We start from the raw sequence: 21,387 nt of genomic DNA, 5'->3' as shown, positions 1-21,387 counted from the left end.
GTGAGCGGCTGGAGGTGGGGAGGGGCATAAACCCAGGAACATGACTGAAATTGGAATTCATGTAAACATTTTCATTAAACAAAAAATTGCAATGTTCTGTGTGAGGATGAAGAAACAAAATTCTCCCTGCATAGCCGGGTAATTTCATACTGACACCAGCAGCCTTTCCTGCTCCCTTCCTCATTCCCAGGGGGAAATAAGACTCAATAGCGTTGAGTTCCACAGTCTTTCAGAGGGACACGACCTGGGATATGAGATTTGGATGACTAACACATGTGAGCATTTAGGACAATAGCATTGCTTAAAAATAAACCTTTTAAAGAACATTGTGATAAATTGCATTACTAAGACAAATGTTGTGTCCAACACTTGAGTTAAATTACCTTACTGTTTTTTCACTACACACATTTTATTTCATGAAGCATTTTAATGTAACACCTATTCCAAAATTAAACACATCAAAAATATTGCTGACTTAGCTCAGAAATACATTGAGTTCTTCTTTCTTGATAATATTATTCAAGTGAAACTCCAAGCACATGTACAGATAGGTCATTCTATCTCCTCCTTTTATATAAGGACCCCACTTCTAACAGATTAGTACTCCACAACTGTGACCTCATAGAACCTTAATGACCTCCCTAAACCTCCTATTTCCAAATACAGACACATTGGGGGTTAGGGCTTCAAAATATCCATTTCGGGGGACACATTTCAGTCCTTAACACTCAGCATCTCAAGTTCATTATGTTATATAAACCACCCCAAAACTGATTCCCTTAATGCAATAATTCAGTATTTCTTATGAGTCTGTGGATTGGCCAGGTGGTTCTGCTTCATGTGGTATAGGAAGGCAGATGGTGGTAGTGAGGCTGAAGCAACTGTGTAGGAACTGGGAGCTCTTCTTTAGATCAACTTTTCCCTTAATCAAAACATCATTTCCCGCCGAACCGGTTTGGCTCAGTGGATAGAGCGTCGACCTTCGGACTCAAGGGTCCCAGGTTCGATTCCAGTCAGGGGCATGTACCTTGGTTGCGGGCACATTCCCAGTGGGGGGTGTGCAAGAGGCAGCTGATCGATGTTTCTCTCTCATCTATGTTTCTAACTCTCTATCCCTCTCTCTTCCTCTCTGTAAAAAATCAATAAAATATATTAAAAACAAACAAACAAACAAAAAAAAACATCATTTCCCACGCTTCCTGACTTCAATCCTACTTCCTTCAATTACAGCCCCCTCGCATGTACCTGTCCACCAAGTCTGCTTCCAGCCTCTATCCACTCGCCAGTCCCAAGGCCATGTCACACGTGTTAGGTTTTTATTACTGAGCACCTCAATCTCAGGAACTCTTTTCTCTTTCAACTAGTCTTTGTTGTAGAATAAAACACCCCTAAGTTTAATCGCTGAAATCATCCAAAATTCATCTTTTCACGTAATTCCGTGGTGGCTGAGCCCTTCTCTTCTGCTTTCACTTGAGCTCATACACCCAGGTGCATCCAGCTTGCAATGGCAACTGTCTGGGGCTGCAGGGAGCTGGGTACCTTTTCTTTGAAACAATTTTTAAATGATTTTTTAAATAGTGAAATTATAAATGGATAGAAACATCCATGTGCAAGACATTTATTGGTTACCTCCGGAACACCAACCGAGCAGATGAGGACTCACACTCCCAAACCGGGACTTTCTGCACTATGAATCAAACCTGCAACTTTTTTTTTTAAATATATTTTATTGATTTTTTACAGAGAGGAAGGGAGAGAGATAATACAGTTAGAAACATCGATGAGAGAGAGACATCGATTAGCTGCCTCCTGCACACCCCCTACTGGGGATGTGCCCACAACCAAGGTACATGCCCTTGACCGGAATCGAACCTGGGACCTTTCAGTCCGCAGGCTGACGCTCTATCCACTGAGCCAAACAGGTTTCAGCAACTTTTTTATTTTTATTGATTCAGAGAGGAAAGGAGAGGGAGAGATAGAAACATCAATGATGAGAGAGACTAGTTTATCAGTCACCTCCTGCACCCCTCCACCCACACTGAGGATCATGGCCACAACCTGGGCATGTGCCCTTGGCTGGAATGGAACCCAGGCCCTTCAGTCTGCAGGCTGATAATCTATCCATTGAGCCAAATCACCTAGGGCACGAGTATGAATTTTTTTATGGCGAGTAAGCTTTCTCGACTCCCTGAAGTCTTTGCCGCATTCATTACATTTATAAGGCTTCTCTCCAGTATGAATTCTATGATGGTTTGTAAAGCCAGAGTAATGCCAAAAGGCTTTGCCACATTCATTACATTTATAAGGTTTCTCTCCCGTATGAACTCTCTGGTGTTTATTAAAGCCTGAGGACTGAGTAAAGGCTTTGCCACATTCATTACATTTATAAGGCTTCTCTCCAGTATGAACTCTCTGATGTTCAGTAAGGGTTGAGGCCTTACTTAAAACTTTTCCACATTCTCTACATTTATAAGGCCACTCTTCAGTATGAACTCTCTGATGAGAAGTAAGGGATGAAGAGTGGCTAAACGCTTTGTCACATTCTCTACATTTATAAGGCTTATGTCCAGTATGAACTCTCTGATGTCGCTTAAGGCCTGAGGACTCACTGAATGCTCTCCCACATTCTCTACATATATGAGGCTTCTCTCCAGTATGAATTCTCTGATGTTTAGTAAGGCCTGAGGAGCACCCAAAGGATTTGCCACATTCCCTACATTTATATGGTTTCTCCCCAGTGTGCACTCTCTGGTGCATAGTAAGTTGTGTGGACGTCCCAAAGGATTTGCCACATTCTGTACATTTATAAGGCTTCTCTCCAGTATGAATAAGCTGGTGTCGATTACGGTGTGAGGAGTGATTAAAGGCTTTGCCACATGCTTTACATGTGTAAGTCTTTTCTCTAGTATGAAATTTCTGATTTAGAGTACAACCTGAAAGCCAATCAGATATTTCATTAGAACCTTTATATTTATAAGGTTCTTCTCCACTATGGATTTCTTTCAGTTTATTTGGATTGAATATCTGACTGGTGATTCTACCACAGGCATTCACTTTGTAAGCCTCTTGCCCAGCATGAATACCGTCTTGTTTGGTGCAAGTTGAAGGTTCCTGAAAAGATTTTACACATTTACTTCCTTCGAGTGTAATCTCCACAACAGGAATAATTTGATGTATATTGTGATTGGACATTTGGTCAAAGAGTTTTCCACTTTCATAATGATCCTCTGTAAGCTCACTTTTCCAATGATTATTATGATATGACTCTTGCTTCAAGTTTTTCCAATATGCGTTCCATTCATAACTTCTGTCTTCAGTATATGTACTCTGGTGATAAGGAGAGATAGAAAGGTTTTCAGTGACAGCTATAATTTCATTAAATGTGTGTATTTGTTGTATAAGAACCATTTTGTGATACCCATTAAATCAAGATGATTGTGTAAAAAAAGCATTCCCAATTTATAAAAATTATAGACAAAAACTAAAATTTAAAATTATCAGAGGAAGGATAATGAATTTTTGTTTACAAGATTCCCAAAATGCCTGGAAGGCATGACTCAATGTTTGAGTCCTAGTCAGGACACATGCCTGAGTTATGGGCTCGATCCCCAGTGAGGGGTGTGCAGGAGGCAGCCAGCCAATCAATGATTCTCAACATTGATGTTCTTCTCATTCTCCCTTCCTCTCTGAAATAAAAAAATGTATTTAAAAAAATGTTGCAAAATTGAGCACATTTAAATTGCATAAGTACATTATAAATCTCAAAATTTTAGAAAGGATTGACTGAACAATTAATTCCACCATACACTTTAAAATTTAAATGATTATTCATACCACAGACTGAGTTTCTAGTTTTTTTCAGATTTCCTTTCCAAGGATACCTAACAGTAAAAAGTCATTTTCTACCTGTATGTGCAGAAACACACTGATCTGCCAATGTAACTGACTTTAAAGTGGCAGGTTTCTCAAATGCATAATACGCTTGACCTTTTTAGGTAACAAGAATTTTATTGTTAATAATTATGCCAGGTTAGTTCTATTTATATTAATATTTTCTCATCAACTCTCAAATTCCAAGGCTCTCATTAAGAGTACATGATGAAAGCCACTACCTTTTGTATCTTACCAGTATTATTTCAGAGAATACATCTTGTAGTCCGGGCTTTGGCAAAAAGGCCTGGTCATCTTCAGATGACATAGCTGAAAGAAATAAATTTTCAGTTTCAACAATCAGGTGAATAAACTTTCTACTTACCAGTAAGTGTTAAGCAAATGACAATTTGAAGTACTCCAAATGCAAGTGAAGGATTCAAAAAAAGCTTAAGATAGGTACAATGAGGAAAAGTCATATCAAAGTGAGACAAAGAGTTGCTTACATTTGCCAATGATACCTGCTTAATTAAACCCCCTGGCACACAATGGCAATATTATAAAAATACTCCCAATTTCCAGTTCTTCATTGGAGAAAGAGATGTGAGAAGTACATGTTCAATGATCTCCCTGTTTTGAAGCATCTTGAATAACAAGTGTCTGTTGTGCATGACACAGAGTGAGAACAGAACGGCGGTACAGGGTGAGTGCCCTGCAGTGGCTGCTAAAAAGAAACAATGAGAAAGAGTTCCAGCACCACAAAGCTTGAAGATGTGTATTAAGCCTGAAAAGATATCGTGGACCTGACAAAGAAACAGAGAACATTTCCAACTGGGAAATTAAACAGACAACCAAACTAAGAATACAGATCCTGAAAACAGTGTTGACCAAAAGTAGAATTTGTTCCACAGGTAGTTGTTATTTGTTTCCTCCTAGAGAAAGCATGTTCAAAAGTCTGCTTGTTTACAATTCCTGAATCTCAACAAAAGATATCAAGTCATGCAAAGAAACAGAAAGTGTCCCATCAGAAACACAAAATATATGTAATCAAACTGGAACTACATCAATGAAAATATATTAATTACCTGAGAAAAATGGAAAATAAGTATGTTAAAAACAAAATGTAGAAAAGAATGATTACTATGGGTAAAGTATACTTATATTGATGTTGCCACCCAGCTTCCCTTTTGTATGACACAGAATCAAACCACTGCTCCTGTCTGTGTAAAATTAACGAGAGGCTTCTGGCTAGCATGGACACCAAAGGAAGGGGAAGAAAAAGCCCAAACACGTCTACTATCAATCCTTGCTCTGGGGAGAGGTGTAGAAAATATAACTGTACTAAAGACACTTCCCTCCCCGACTAAGCCACTATGTAAAAAGTCTTATGAATGGCACCCCATCGAGGAAGAAATTAATTGGCAAGACTGTTATAGTGATGATCCTAGCACCAGCACACTGATTCAGTTTTTCCTTTGTGGACTGGAGCCCCTATGGGTCTGCGTATAGTAACAATCACACCCTAAAATGGAAGGGGAACGCATCCTATCTATATGTTGAAGCTAATGACTCCATTTCATGGCATGGAGGAGGATTTGTTGGATCTCAATTACAACATGACAATTGGCCCCTACAAAATACGCAATGGAAATTAGCTGCTGCACTTGCACCTATAAAATGGTGTAGTTTTAATTATAGCGCAGATAATTCCATTCGTACCTTATGGGGAACTCCCAATAAGACAGTATTTGCCACCGCCTCTGTGTTTGATCCGTTTGTACTCCTCTCAGGCCCCATCCAGATGCACCTTAACGCTACAAGCCATCTGTATGAGGTGTCATGGACAGGATGCACACTATCCCATTGTATTAATTCTACAATCCAAAAGGATTCCCTCATGATTTTAAAACAACAAACCGGCTTTCGCGTGGGTTCCTACTAACCTAACCGAGCCTTGGGAATCTCATCAAACCTACCAACTGTTACATGATCTGGTAAAAATCTTGAAAAGACAAAAAAGGTTTCTGGGAATGTTAATTGCAGGAATCTTTGCCCTCGTAATGTTACTTACTTCTGTGGAAATTTCTGCTCCATCCATGGTACAAACTGTTTAAAATTCACAGTTTGTACAACAAGTTAAGGAAAATGTAACTAAGACCTTGTCTATACAAAAAAGAATTGCAAGCCAGTTTGAGATTGACTTGTCGGCACTAAAGTCTACAGTCTTGGGGATGGGTGATAAATTCCACAGCCTACAGCAAAGAATATCCTTGCAGTGTCATTATAATTTTCCCCAGATTAGTGTTACCCCCGTTCCCTATCATAGTACCTTGTACCCTTGGGAATCAATAAAAAATCACCTTCTTGGTACATGGGGTAAAGGTAACACAACCCTTCATATTTTAGAATTACAACAGCATATTGTACAATTATCCCAGGCAAACTTACAAATAAATTCCTTAGATGCCTGGCAACAATTTAAAAAGGACATGAAAGAATTCACCCCTTCCACTGGATCTCATTACATTTGCCTCTCAGCATAACCACTGTTGCTGTCTCATTGTTTTTTTGTTATTCTTTCTTTCTTTAATACATTTTATTGATTTTTTACAGAGAGGAAGGGAGAGGGACAGAGTTAGAAACATCGATGAGAGGGAAACATCGATCAGCTGCCTCTTGCATATCTTCTACTGGGGATGTGCCCGCAATCAAGGTACATGCCCTTGACCGGAATCAAACCTGTGACCCTAGACTCCACAGGTTGATGCTCTATCCATTGAGCAAAACCGGTTAGGGCTGCTTGTCTCATTTTTGTTCTCATATGTTTATTTCTAGTCTGCAGATGCGGAATGAAAAGTCTTAAAAGGACTCGAGCCATTCAGGTGGCATTCACTTTTCAAGATTTACTAAGGAAAAGAAACGGGGGAGATGTGGGAAGTCACCCATTGTCTTCACTATCAGAGAAGTGTAAACAAGGAGCCTGGAATGCTGGTGAACCCCGGCAAGGGCCAGAGGTATGCACCGATTGTTTACTCAAGACAATGCTAGCTCAAGCAATTTCCTGTCGAAATAGTCTCTGAGTAAATCTTTACCAACATTTACTGACCGTTAAGATAGTCTGTCTATTACCAGAATTTCCTGCCTAAGGGCTATATCTGTATTCAAAATTTAATAAAAGGTTGGTAAAGCCTGGGCACCAGTGACATCTTTCTCCTTGCATCGGGCTTCCCAACGGGACCAATATTTCCAAATTATTATTTCTTGTCTCATCTCTGTCATTTGTGCTTGGACCTTTTTCCAGATCCCGAACCCTGAACCATGCAGGACGTGGGTCATCAAGGAACAGAAATTAATACAAAATAACAAATTAAGTGTGTAATTACAAGAATAACAGCATAAAGAAAAAGAAAACAATTAACAGTTTACTTCATGAAGAAGGTGCATGATCTGCATGCTGCAAAGTATAAATATTGCTGGCTGCCATCATACTTCTAGGTATAGATCAGAAAATATTCACAAAGGATCTGAAAGAGCCATTTACACATTTGTGTCCATTATAACATTATTCACAAGAGGCTTCCACAGATGGGAACAACTCAAATTTCCATGAGAGTTGAATGAATGAAGAAAATTTACCATATAAATGCAATGGAATGTTTTTCTGCCATGAAAATAAAATAGATATTGTCACCTGTTACCACAAAGAGAAACGTTGATGACAATTTTTAAGTGAAGCACACAAGTCACAAAAGACAGACACTACAGGATTTCCCTGAGGTGAGTAATCAAATGTCCACGTTATAGAAAAAAAAAAATGGTAGTTATGAACCTTGCTTTTAAAGCAAATGAGGAAGTAGTGGTTTAATACATAATTCAAGATTTCTACAAGATGAAAGTTTTCAGAGATCAGATACACAACACAGACAGTAAGAATCTACCATAGAAAGCAGAAGGCCCTAGAGATGTTTAAATAATAAAAGGAAACAAAACCCTGCGGGTGGAGGAGGAACTCAGAAAGGAAGGTATCCTTACCCAGGGAGGCCAGGTTGCTGTAGTTCTCCAACATCACATCCAGGTACAAGTTCCGCTGAGCTGAGTCCAGGCATTCCCACTCCTCCTCAGAGAAATCTATGGCCACATCTCTGAAAGTCAACAGTCCCTGAAAGAAAAGACACATTCACCAAGAGGTCACCAGAAGAGATCACAATGTCAAGCTAAATGAAAACAGGGTTATAAGAGGTTTCGATCAAGGGGAGTGTCCTGAATCACCCAATAAAGTCACTTGGTCGTAGTAACATTCTCTGATGTGACAAATGAGGTTGAAAAATTCCACCAATCTATGGTACAGAATGTGCTTTTCAGTAAACTAAACTTTAAAATTAAGGCATGGCCCTAAATGGTTTGGCTCAGTGGATAGAGCGTCGGCCTGCTAACTGAAGGGTCCCAGGTTCGATTCTGGTCAAGGGCATGTACCTTGGTTGTGGGCACATCCCAGTAGGAAGTGTGCAGGAGGCAGCTGATCGATGTTTCTCTCTCATCGATGTTTCTAACTCTGTATTTTCTCTCCCTATCTCTCTGTAAAAAATTAAATAAAATATATTTTAAAATATATATATATATATATTTAAAAAATAATAATAATAAATAAAATTAAGGCATGGACACAGGCATATGGACTTCTGAGTGCTGTGTTTGCATCATTCAGGATCAGTGGTGTATATTTCTCAGCTAGAGATGACAAGGTGAGTCAGAAATATAAGCACTTCTTCAAGTGTAACATAAACAACGATTGCACTTTTCTAAAAATACAGATTGTGCTCCATGTTCTAAGGTGGGGCCTCTGTATCACATGTGTAAGAAGTTCACTTTTTACTTGTGATACCAATGTTACCGGATCACATGCCAAATGTCTGAATACACAAAAAATGAAAACACAAAAAAATTCACAAATAACTTTGAACTCAAGGGGTTTGTTAATGGAATTTACAGTTCTCATGGAATAAGAGCCACAATCCTATTTGAAATTTCACTCTGAGTAATCTTAGAACAAGATTATTCTGCCTGGTCCAGAGGGTGTGCCTCAGTGCTTGACCATTTACCCATTAACCAAGAGGTCACTAGTCAGGGCACATGCCCAGGTTGCAGGATAGATCCTAGTGTGGGACGTGCAGAATGCAGCCAATCAATGATTCTCTCTCATCATTGATGTTACTACCACTCTCTCTTTTTCTCTTCCTTTTGCAATCAATAAAATTATACATGAAGGAGAGAGGGAAATAGAGAAACTGCTGACATTGAGTATCATAAGAAAACAGGAATGAAATAAGGAAATGAAAGCAACCTGGCAAAGCAAAGTATCAGAAGTAGAGAAATATATTCGAAGATGTTAGAGGAAGAGCAAACACAGCCTCATCTTTTACCTGAGAAGCACCCATTTGGTCCTGGTTACTGATGCTGGTCCTGGAATATTTTCTCAGGTGACAACTGAGGAGTCACAGAATGTGCCGTGAATGGTGTCCGCACAGCCTGTTAATCAGCTCACCTCACACCCACAGTTAGAAGGACCTGGAAATGAGGAAAGAGCCATGTTCTCCTGCGTTTGTAACAGGAGGGAGTCAGGAACAATGAGCTCCTAGATGTGAGGTGTTTTATTCTATCTTCATATGTCTATCTTTCCAAAGACTTCCACAATCTCCTACAGCAATGAGAGCATGTGCTGATTTCCTGAAATAATTAACCAACAGAGCACCGCTTACTTCCCCTGAAAGTCCCAGCACACCTGAGACCTGTGGGTAGTGTGATGTGTCACAGCACAGCTGCTCTGAGTCCATACTTTCTTCTGAATTCTGCTAGACTACACCATGTGTCAGAGCAGGATCCATTTCTCCAGGAGTGCTGACTCCTGAATCCTGCCCAGAGTGCTAATTGTGAGCTCAAGTTCCTCCTTGATCCCTGCTCACTGATCTAAGTGTTGGGAACTTATCCGTAGTTTAAGTTCCTCCTTTATCCTCAGCTCGAGTACACCAACTGTGGGGTTCAAGCCCCTCTGCCAGGGGCTGGACCTTCTTGAACACCAAACAGTAGAAGGAGAAGCCATGAGACGTGGTGGGTGTATAAGAGTCTTTATTACAGAAGCTAGTGGCCCTGTAGGCACTGCTAACAATGAGCCATCAGACAAAAGCTTTCTTCATAGCAGCAGTGTCCTCTGTGCCTACATCTATCATCTGAGCAGCCCCACGCTGCCTCTGTACTCACGGTCTCACAGGGCAGTGGCACCTGAGCTCCCTGCATCTCCCCAGCCTCCTTAGCAGGCTGGCTTCACATGGTAGCTATATCTGAGCTCTCCATAAGCTCTTAGCCTCACATCATAGCAGTACCAGCTCTCAGCTTCATCTGAGGTCTCTAGCCTTACTAATACACTGTACTACTACTTAGACAAAACAGGCTTCCTGCCAACAGTGACATCAATCCTTTGGGTTACAGAAGGGCACAGTGTAGATTGCAGTGGCCTTGTATCGGTGTATAGTCCTTGATCACCCTGATTAAGATTCCCTTGCTCAGAGTGTCCTTGGCTGTCTCATGTATTATAGATGAGTCCTTCACACTCTAATTACCCTTGACTCTCTGATATCACTGGCATGGTTCCCACAGATGGCTTGAAGCAAGAAGTTTTAGCAGTGCAGGTGTCCTAGGTAGATTTCCTTCCTCTCTTCCCAGGAAATTACAGAGAATAGATCTTCATGATAAAACCTTTGGGAAACGTTAGGTATTCTAATATGGTGAACAAGTGACTTCACCATGAATAGATGGGCTCGTGGGAACCAATTCCAGGCCCACCCAGTCCATCCTTCAATACTGTCTGAGAATGGACAACAGGTACTTGAAGGGAATGGCTCTTTTGTGGCTCATAGACACAAATTCAACAAACCACATAGAGGAAAGGAAGCAGTCCTGGTCCTCCACAACTGCTCTCCCCTGCAGACCTAGGTCCCCCCCAACTGCCCTTCCCTATAGGCTTGATCGCCCCCAACTGCCCTCCCCTGCAGACCTGGTCTCTCCCAACTGCCCTTTCATGCTGGCCATCTTGTGGCAGCCATCTTGTGTCCACATGGGGGCAGCCAGCTTTTGTGTTGGAGTGACGACAGTCAATTTGCATATTATTGTTTTATCAGATAGGATGTATTTTTGGAGCAGGGAGATGGAATAGGAGCTTGCTCCGCCCACTCCATGCACCAAGCCTGTATTGAAGTACCTCTGGGAACAGTGCAAGAAAACAAACAAACAAACAAACTAAAACAATTAGGGTGGTTGTTTTTTTTAATGTAATGATTTCTACATTTAACCTTTTGCACTCGGATGTCAAGTCACACTCGACACGGTTAGCATCGGTAGCAGCTCGTATGTCAAGCCACACTCAACATGTAGTTTCACCGCAGGGGGAAGGGGGATTTTTGTCTATTTTTCCAGTATCTTTTCTTGTTTTCATTAGCAAGAAAGGACAAGTAAAATGTAAATGCTGTCTCAACTGATGCCACCACCTAAGCTTATCTTTTGCATAGGCAGCAATCTTGAGTACGAGGGTCCAAGGCATGAGTCGTTGCATCATGCCTTTTTGAGCTTGCATCATCTTCCCTTGGTAAAGAACCTTCCTTATCTTTTCGTCTCCTAGGTTTGTTTAGGTTTCTCTTAGGCATATCACAGGGTTTAGTTGGATGATTGGTTTGCCCCCTAGCAGTCGCATGTTCTGAGTGAATTTCCCCTCCTCAGGATGGGTAAGTTTTCCAAAGACATAGAAAGCAGCGATGATGAATTTTACTTCGAAAACGAAGAAAAAAGTGAAAAATGTAATAGTGACGAAAGTGAGTTCTCCGAGGATGCGAGTGGAGATGATGAACAAATCGCTTGTCCTAGTGGAACTACAGAAAGGAAAAAGTCCCTTGCTTTGCCCAAAGATCTGGCTCAAAGTACTGACAGTGACAGTGACATTGAATTCATAAAGGTAAAACGAAGACGCACAATTGTTTATTCGAGTGAGAGTGACGGAGATATAGGTGATATCATTGAGAATTTGGGTATAAGACCCAGTGAAAGTTACGTTTCTAGGGGAAAACAGGAAAAAGAAAAGTGGACATCTACATCTGTGAGTGACAAAGAGCCTAGCAGAATCCCTTTCTCCACTGGTCAGTTACACGTTGGACCTCAAGTTCCTTCTGGATGTGCCACACCAATAGACTTTTTTCAGTTGTTTTTTACTGAGACGTTGATAAAAAATATAACGGATGAGACAAATGAGTATGCTAGGCATAAAATTAGCCAGAAAGAACTATCCCAGCGATCCACTTGGAATAATTGGAAAGATGTGACGATAGAGGAAATGAAGGCTTTTCTTGATGTAATACTAAATATGGGTGTACTGAATCACCCCAACTTGCAGAGTTATTGGTCCATGGATTTTGAGTCTCATATACCATTTTTTCTATCTGTTTTCAAAAGAGAAAGGTTCTTGCAAATATTTTGGATGTTACACTTGAAAAATGACCAAAAGTCAAGTAAAGATTTGAGAACAAGAATCGAGAAGGTAAACTGCTTCTTGTCATAACTTGAAATGAAATTTAGGGAGAGATTCTGTCCTGGAAGAGAGATTGCTGTTGATGAGGCTGTTGTTGGTTTCAAGGGAAAGATACACTTCATCACATACAAGCCTAAAAAGCCAACAAAATGGGGTATTCGTTTATATGTTCTCTCAGATTCAAAATGTGGTTATGTACATTCATTTGTCCCTTATTATGGAGGAATAACATCTGAAACGTTGGTGAGACCTGATCTCCCTTTTACTAGAATAGTTTTAGAGCTTCATGAAAGATTGAAGAACTCAGTACCTGGTTCTCAAGGTTATCATTTCTTCACTGACAGGTATTACACTAGTGTCACTCTTGCAAAGGAATTGTTCAAGGAAAAAACACACTTGACAGGGACAATAATGCCCAATAGGAAAGATAATCCACCTGTTATCAAACATCCAAAGCTAATGAAAGGAGAGATAGTGGCTCTCAGGGATGAAAATGTAATGCTTCTTGTGTGGAAAGACAAGAGGATAGTCACAATGCTCAGTACATGGGACACTTCAGAGACTGAGTCTGTGGAAAGGAGAGTGCGTGGTGGTGGGAAGGAAATAGTTCTCAAACCCAAGGTCGTGATCAACTATACAAAGTTTATGGGGGGTGTTGATATAGCTGATCACTACACAGGCACATACTGTTTTATGAGGAAGACTCTAAAATGGTGGCGTAAATTGTTTTTCTGGGGGCTTGAGGTCAGTGTTGTAAATTCCTATATATTGTACAAAGAATGCCAAAAAAGAAAAGATGAAAAACCGAAAACGCATGTGAAATTTATTAGGAAACTAGTACATGATCTTGTTGGAGAATTCAGAGATGGTACACTAAATTCCAGGGGTAGATTATTATCCACTAACTTAGAGCAACGTTTAAATGGAAAGCTCCATATAATCACACCTCACCCTAACAAAAAACACAAAGATTGTGTTGTTTGTTCTAACAGAAAAATCAAAGGAGGAAGAAGAGAGACGATTTATATTTGCTAAACATGTGAATGTAAACCAGGTCTTCATGTGGGTGAATGTTTCAAAAAATATCACACCATGAAAAATTATAGAGATTAAAATTACTCTTTGAATGTATCAATAATTTGAAATATAAAAAAATCCAAATAAATAAGTTTGTATGAAAAGAAACTCCAGGTTTTTATTCTACTGCCGCGCTTTGTAAAATCTGGGGTATTTAAAAAATTAAATCCTGAGTAGAATAAAGGAATCGAGAAAAAAGCAAGCGAGTGCAAAGGGTTAAAGTTTTAAAAAGGTGGAGACTACCGTATATAAGCAAAGAATGGTAATAGCTTCTTGTGAAATGTTACCAATGCTTATTTCAGCAGTTAACGACTATTTATATGAATGAAATGTTAGCGATAGGAAATGCAAATCCATGGGAGAGGAAAAAAGATTGATCTTTCTAATACCTATATCTTACCTTATAATAGAGAAACATGCAAATTGACCGCACCTCTGCTATGCCCACGATTGGGCCGGCAGGAGGCTGGGGGCGGGACTCCGGGTGGCATATCAGCCATTGAGAAGATCAAGATGGCGGTGCCCAGTGGCCGGGCCCATGCCACCGCTCCCAGGGGTGCCTGGGGCAATCGGCACCCCGGGGGGGCGTGGCCAGGCCCATGCCGCCACTCACCAGGGTGCCTGGGGCGATCGGCACCCTGGGTGGCGTGGCCGGGCCCATCAGCACCCCGGAGGGGCGTGGCCGGGCCCATGCCGCCGCTCTCGGGGGTGCCTGGGGCGATCGGCACCCCGGGGGGCGTGGCCGGACCCATGCCACCGCTCCCGGGGGTGCCTGGGGCGATCGGCACCCCGGGGGGCGTGGCCAGGCCCATGCCGCCGCTCCCCGGGGTGCCTGGGGCGATCGGCACCCAGGGGGGGCGTGGCCGGGCCCCTCCCGCCCCTCCCAGGGGTCCCGGGGGGCGATCGGCCACCGGGGGGGTGTGGCCGGGCCCCTCCCGGGGGTTCCGGGGGGCGATTGGCCACCCGGAGAGGCGTGGCCGGGCCCCTCCCGCCCCTCCCGGGGGCGATCGGCCACCAGGGGGGGCGTGGCCCGGCCCCTCCCTCCCAGGGGTCCGGGGGTCGATCGGCCACCTGGGGGGGCGTGGCCCGGCCCCTCCCACCCCTCCCGGGGGTCCCGGGGGTCGATCGGCCACCTGGGGGGGCGTGGCCGGGCCCATACCGCCTCTCCCGCTGCTCACGGGGGTCCCAGGGGCCGAGGCTTTCCGGGCCTTGGGCACCAGCGGGGAGCCTGCACCGATCGCAGGAAACCACTGGGGGTCGGCTCCTGTGATCGGTAGCAGGGACCCTGGGTGCAGTGAGCCCAAGGCCAGGAAAGCCTGGGGCGGAGGCTTTCCCGGCCTTGGGTACCAGTGGGCAGCCTGCACGGATCGCCGGAAACCACTTGGGGTCGGCTCCTGCGATCCTTAGCAAGGATGTTGGGTGCCGCGGAGCCCAAGTCCACCGCCCAGGGCCAAGCCCCGACCGTGAAAAAGGCAGAAGGCGGTGGCCACAGCCAAGGCCTGGGTCCCTGGTGCCAGCAGAAAACTGGTGGAGGCAGCCAGGTGAATGAAGGTCTATTGCACGAATCTTCGTGCAAACGGGCTACTAGTAGATATATAAAACTAGTGGCCTGATGCACGAAATTCGTACACATGAAAAGGGGATTAATTAGAGGAAATAATTTAATATTGCTATTTGCCCTTTCTCTATAATAAAAGTGTCAGAGATGAAAAAAAATTAGTAAAATGTATATGAAAACCTTCCTCCTGTCAGAGTCTGGGGATCACCACGGGACCCAGAGTCAAGTCCCTGTCCACCCACCTGCATCTCAAAATCACGTAAGACCCAAACCTGGCCAGTCCCCACCCGCACTGAACTAGATCCAGACCCAGCCAGTCCCACCCTTGTCAAGCCCCACCAGGCAGGGGCCGTAGCCTCAGGTCCCCTGGACTGGCACCAGGATGGGGGGCGTGGCCTGAAATCCCCCAGACCAGACCGGGACGGGGGGCATGCCTTGAGGTCTCCCATCAAGCCCCACCAGGTGGGGGACATGGTCTGAGATCCCCTGTAAAGCCCCGATAGGTGGGGGGCATGGCCTGAGATCCCCCATCAAGCCCTGCCAGGTGTGTGTGGGGGTGCAGCCTCAGGACCCCCGGACTGGCACCAGGAGGGGGGCATAGACTCAGGTCCCCCATCAAGCCTCACTGGCAGGGGGGTGCAGCCTCAGGTCCACCATGAAGCCCCACTGGGCGGGGGGATATAGCCTGAGTTCACCCGACAAGCACTGGGGGTGCATCTTGAGGTCCCCTGTCAAGTCCCACTGGGTGCGGAGCACCGCCTGGGGTCTCCTGTCAAGCCACACCAGGCAGGGGGGTGCAGCCTCGGGGCCCCTGGCACGATGCTGGGGTTGCCTGGCCTGGCACTGGGGTGGGGGAAGCAGCCTGAGGTCCCCTAGCCCAACACCAGGACAGGAAGCGCACCCTGAGGTCCCCTGGCCTAGTACCAAGGCGGGAGGCACGGCCTGAGGTCCCCTGTCCAGCCCAGCCAGGCAGGGGGGTGCAGCCTTAGGTCCCCTGGCCCGGTGCTGGGGCTCAGGGTACAGCCTGAGGTCCCCCATCAAGCCCCAGCGGGCACGGGGTGCAGTCTGACATCCCCCGGCCAGGTGCTGTGGTGGGGGGTGTGGCCTGAGTTCCCCTGACCCAGCACTGGCGGTGCACCTTGAGATCCCCCATCAAGCCCTACTGGTCGGGGGGTGAGGTCGGAGGTCCCCCGACCTGGTGCCGGGGTGAGGGGTATGGCCTGAAGTCCTCTGTCAAGCACCACCTGGTGGGGGGCGTGGCCTGAGGTCGCCCAGCCTGGTGCTGGGGCGGGGGGAGAAACCTGAAGTCCCCTAGCTCAGCACCAAAACGGGAAGCACACCTTGAGGCCCCCCATCAAGCCCCATCGGGCGAGGTGTGTGGCATGAGGTCCCCCAGCTTGACGCCAGGGTGGGGGGTGCAGCCTGAGGTCCCCTGTCAAGCCCCATGGGGTCTGGAGAGGGCGTAGCCTCAGGTCCCTGCTGATTGCTTGTTAAGGCTCCTTATGGGAACTTGGTTTCAGCTGTGGGTGCAGCCATCTTTGCGATGGAGTGATGGTCAATTAGCATATTCCCTCTTTATTAGATAGGGTAGGGAAATATGCTAATTAACCGAGACACCTTAATGGGTCCACAGGACAGCAGGAGGTTGCGGGCCCCAGCATTGGGGTCAGGGAGGCAGGGGCCTGCGGGCACCTGCCCTAAAGAAGGGCCTGATCAGCATCAGCCATGGCTGCTTTAAGGGCCAGAGAGGGAGTGGACGGTCACAAGGCTGGGCTCCTAGTTCCTTGATAAAAAGCATTCTGTGGGGGCATACTCAGAAATTTCTTGTACCAGATCACCTCCATCTTGCCATCCCAGGAAATGACAGGAGACCCATAAGGAACATACAAGTCTCTCCCTCTGTGTGAATAAGGGTTTCAAATGGAATCAAATCTTACCTAATAATCTTACCTAATAATACACAAACATGCTAATTGACTGTACCTTCAAGACGCCCAAAGCCAAACGGGACTGAGTATGCAAATTAACCCAACAAAGATGGAGGTTAACTTGCATATGGGGCTCCCAAGTGGCCGGGGGCATTCCACCCCACCTCCCACCGCTCTGGGCCTCTGAGCAGCATAAGAAGGTGGAAAGGTGGCTCCGGCCAGAGTGGAAGCGGTGCTGGCAGCCAGGGAAAGGAAGGCCCATTCTGGCACGAATATTCATGCATCAGGCTTCTAGTCCTATCTAATAAAAGAGTAATATGCAAACTGATTGTACCTCTGATACACCCACAAGCCACGCCCACCAATCAAGAGCGAGTATGCAAATTAACCAAAACATGATGATTGTAGCCGAAACCAGTTTAGCTCAGTGGATAGAGCGTCGGCCTGCGGACTGAAAGGTCACAGGTTCGATTCTGGTCAAGGGCATGTACCTTAGTTGCGGGGACATACACAGTGGGGGGTGTGCAGGAGGCAACTGATCGATGTTTCTCTCTCATCGATGTTTCTAACTCTATTCCTCTCCCTTCCTCTCTGTGAAAAATCAATAAAATATTAAAAAAAAAAAAAAAGATGATTGCAGCCACTAAGAGAGCAGGAGGCTTGAGTTGCCCCCAAAAATGGAGGAAGCCTCCGCTCAAGGCTACAAAGTTTCAATTATGGAAGATAAATAAATCCCAGATACCAGGGCCTCCGCTTGGGTAGCCAGGGGGTGTGGCCGGCATGCAAACCACCACAGGCCCCTAACCCAGGCCGCCCCACGGGAAGCCCCCCGCCTATATCTGGAACACCATTCAGGGCAAACCAGCAGGCCCCCACCCAGGCAGCAGGACTCTCCTATATAATAAAAGAATAATATGCAAATTGACCGTAACTCCAACACACAAGATGGCTGCCCCCAGGTGGTAAAAGATGACTGCTCCCATGTGGACTCAAGATTGCTGCCACAAGATGGCCAGCAGGGGAGGGCAGTTGGAGGAACCAGGCCTGCAAAGGAGGGCAGTTGTGGGCAATCAGGCCTGCAAGGGAGGGATGTTGAGAAGGATCAAGCATGCAGGGGAGGCCAGTTAGGGGTGACCAGGCCGGCAGAGGAGGGAAGTTGGGGGCAAACAGGCTGATAGTGGAGCAGTTAGGCATCAATCAGGCTGGCAGGGGAGTGGTTAGGGGGTGATCAGGCTGGCAGGCAGAAGCGGTTAGGGGCAATCAGGAAGGCAGGCAGGCGAGCAGTTGGGAGCCAGCAGTGCTGGATTGTGAGAGGGATGTCCGACTCGAGGGGTCCCAAATTGAAGAGGGTGCAGGCTGGGCTGAGGGACACATCCCTGTGCACGAATTTCCTGCACCAGGCCTCTAGTAAGTATATAATAGGCAAACCTTATAAAGTGGAAATATATAATTCTCGAATGTGTAAGTAATTCAGTTGTTAACTTAACCATGTAAACTCACAAGCCCATATATCACAACTTAATCATCCACATCCCATCAGCTCACCTCTCATTCAAATTAGCGTTCCCCTCCTTCCCACTACACTGTATTTATGTTTATAGTTATAGTTCTGTTTCTGTCTCACTGCCTCATTCTCCACTGTGGTCCTTTCCTATATTTCACTTCCCTGTCCCTCAATCATTCTCCCCTTTTCTCTGTCTGTCCCTACACCTGGACCATGAACCTCCTGAAACCTATTTCCCTTCCGGTGCTCTTTCTCCTGGTCTCTGATCGCTCCATCTCCACACACGTCCGCGTCTGTCCCTCCCCACGCCCGTGTCCCCGCTGCTGCCCGGTACAGTCTGTCCTGCTCCCCACAGCTGGGGACTCCGCGCTGCTCCCCCTCTGCTCCCTCCTCCCTAAGCCCCCCTTTCCGTCCCTGCACTCGCTCCCCAACTCTTCTCCTCTGAACCCGTGTCTCCTTCTGACCTGCCTCCTCCTGTGCGGCCCCCACTTCTGCTCCCCAGGACCCTCTCCCTCTCAGCTCCCCTCCTCTCTCTGGGCTCCCCTCCCCCTATTTCCCCACTTCCCTCCTCCTCAGGCTGCTTTCCCGAGTTCCCCCCTCACTCCCACCATCGCCGTCCAGTCCTCCCACACCCCTATGGGCCCTCTGTGGACCCCTCACCGCCCTTCCTCCTCCCACGTGTCTGTCTCTCTCACTCCCCCTCCTGACCCCCCAGCCCGGGTCCCCGCCCCCCGCAGTCACCGCCCCCACAAAGCCCTCCCTGCGGGCAGGTCACCTCTGCTGGGGACACCGCGTTCTTCCCCCTGAGCCCCACCCATTGGACACTGTGCTCCCCGGGCACTCAGACCCCTTATTAATGTGGGGGCCTAGGAAGGCGGGGTGCAGACCCCCAGGCCGGGAGCCATCCGGGCTCTGTGGGCGGAAAGCGCCGGGCGGGGGAGGGGCGCAAAGGGCGGGAACCCCCTGACCCAGAATCCAGCCCCGCGGGGGGACCGGCGGCCCCGGGGATGGTTTTCGGCAGGAAAACCACGCGGCAGGCGGGGGCCACAGCCACAGGCGGAGAGACCGCGGGCCGGGCCTCAGTTTCCCCCAAAGGAACGCGGCGCCTCCACTGCGCAGCCGCCCGGGACCGGACTCACCGCTGTGAGGGGCTCCGGGGCGGGGACCTCACCACGGACTTCAGCGCCCGCAGCGCCCTCAGCCTTCCCTGCGGGGAGGGGACGGAGAGCAGCGGCTTTAAAGCACAGACACCTCCTCAGGGAACCGCCACCTTCCCCTCCACAGCCGCTTCCGCGTCTGCCAGGAACTGCGCATGCGCCTCCCTGCGGGATGGGCGGGGCCAGCGCCTGAGCTGAGCGACTCCGCGGTGGGGGCGGGGCCTGTGCGGGGACAGAGGGAGGGAGGGCGGGGCGGGAGCGAGGGGGCAGCCCTGGGTCCCTCACCTCCTCCCACAGGGACAGCCCCTCCTGGGGGAGTTCCCCCGTCATTGTTGGGGTTTGGCTGGTGACGCGGCTGTGACAGGATTCACCAGGGAGAGAAGAGACAGGAGCAGAGAGGGCGGGTATTTTACTTCTTTAAAGGGAGGAAAGGGCCAGGTGCCCTCTGATGGCACAAGGCCCCCCAGATAGAGGGGCTGGTCTTTTATTGGGGTGCTAGCGAGTAAATGGCAGCTGTGGCAAAGCATAAAGAGGGGAGGACCCATCTGGAATTCACACAGAAGTTTCCAGATCCCAGAGGCTGTGATTAGAGCTACTGGCGGGCCTGCCCTTCAGCTGCACATGTCCCAGGAGGTGTCTTTCCCAGGATCTTCACAGCCGGTAACACATTCTCACAGGGAAGTTACAGAGAATTCAAAAGGCGGGCAGATTGGGTTTGAAACCAGAAACTTTCTGCCTCTGATTTGCCTTAAACCCTCAGTGAGGGGGGGTGGAGGGGAAGGGCAGCCTGCTCTCTCAGCCCCTCCCTGTCCCCCCATCTGAATGGAGAGGCAGCTTGAGTTAGGGAAGCAGGTGGATGGGGGTGTCAGAGACAGACCCAGATATCCATTCCTGGTTAGGCATCTGATGAGATAAGATCCCATCCAACACTGTGGGGGAGATTGTTTTATTCAGGTATTTTCAAGGGATAAAAATTTTGTAAGTTATGGTCTTTTGAAGTTTTTGTGTTCTGGGAGTGCATTTTGAAATGAATGTCATTAATTTAGTAGTCCCTATAACGTAGATAATGTAAACTACCTCCTGTTAGTATTCCTTTTTTTGGGAAACAAAATAATTTAAAAATCAACAACATTTTAAAGTTATAAAAATAATAACTATTATTAGTTTACTTAGCCTCATCACCATTTTTTATTTTGATTATTTTCCAATATTGTCATGAATATAGATATTCCCTAGAGTTTTATGAAACTTTATTTATGTTAGAGTAAGTAATTTAGAGTAAATCAGGCCCGAGGATTATGTTTAACCCATATAAGTATTTTATCACTTTAGGCCAATAAAATATCAACCCTTGGTATTGCCAACCAAAGCCAGAAAACACACCACATATAACTAACAGACAAATATATCAAGACCAATCCATTCTACAAAGACAGTGAGACTCCTATACTGAAAATGACACAATGCTAAATTGAGACATTCCTTAATATTCCGTGTTCTACAGAATAAATAGATTACCTATCAAAATTCCAAGGCAGTTTTGGCTGTGGACAGCCAGAGAGATGCGGGACAGCCTAAACACTTCAAATATAGAAAAGTTGGAAGGTTCACTTTTTTACACTGAAAAACATTTTACAAAGCAACAGGAAGCCAGTGGTATGATCCTGGGTTAACACAGGTACATACACCAATGGAACGGAGGGGAATGCCCTGACAGAGACCCT

General features: G+C 46.4%; 1 protein-coding gene across 2 annotated transcripts; it reads right to left on the bottom strand.

The window, feature by feature from the left end:
- Positions 1 to 1,747: 1,747 nt before the first annotated feature.
- Positions 1,748 to 19,780, bottom strand: LOC307092397 (uncharacterized protein). 2 transcript variants are annotated; one of them, XM_079759713.1, is made up of 5 exons: positions 19,646 to 19,780; positions 9,291 to 9,435; positions 7,903 to 8,029; positions 4,127 to 4,200; positions 1,748 to 3,327 (listed from the first exon to the last, which is right to left on the bottom strand). In XM_079759713.1, the coding sequence occupies exons 2-5, from the start codon at positions 9,303 to 9,305 to the stop codon at positions 2,098 to 2,100; spliced, it is 1,446 nt and encodes a 481-aa protein (XP_079615839.1). In that variant the 5' UTR covers positions 9,306 to 9,435; positions 19,646 to 19,780; the 3' UTR covers positions 1,748 to 2,097. The 2 variants fall into 2 exon arrangements, with proteins under 2 accessions (XP_079615839.1, XP_079615840.1); XM_079759714.1 differs by lacking the exon at positions 19,646 to 19,780 and adding an exon at positions 11,214 to 12,681.
- Positions 19,781 to 21,387: the final 1,607 nt, after the last annotated feature.

This window comes from Cnephaeus nilssonii (assembly GCF_951640355.1).
Source record: "Cnephaeus nilssonii genome assembly, chromosome: 20".
NCBI classification, from domain to species: domain Eukaryota; kingdom Metazoa; phylum Chordata; class Mammalia; order Chiroptera; family Vespertilionidae; genus Cnephaeus; species Cnephaeus nilssonii.
This window is presented reverse-complemented; position numbering and strand designations above follow the sequence as displayed.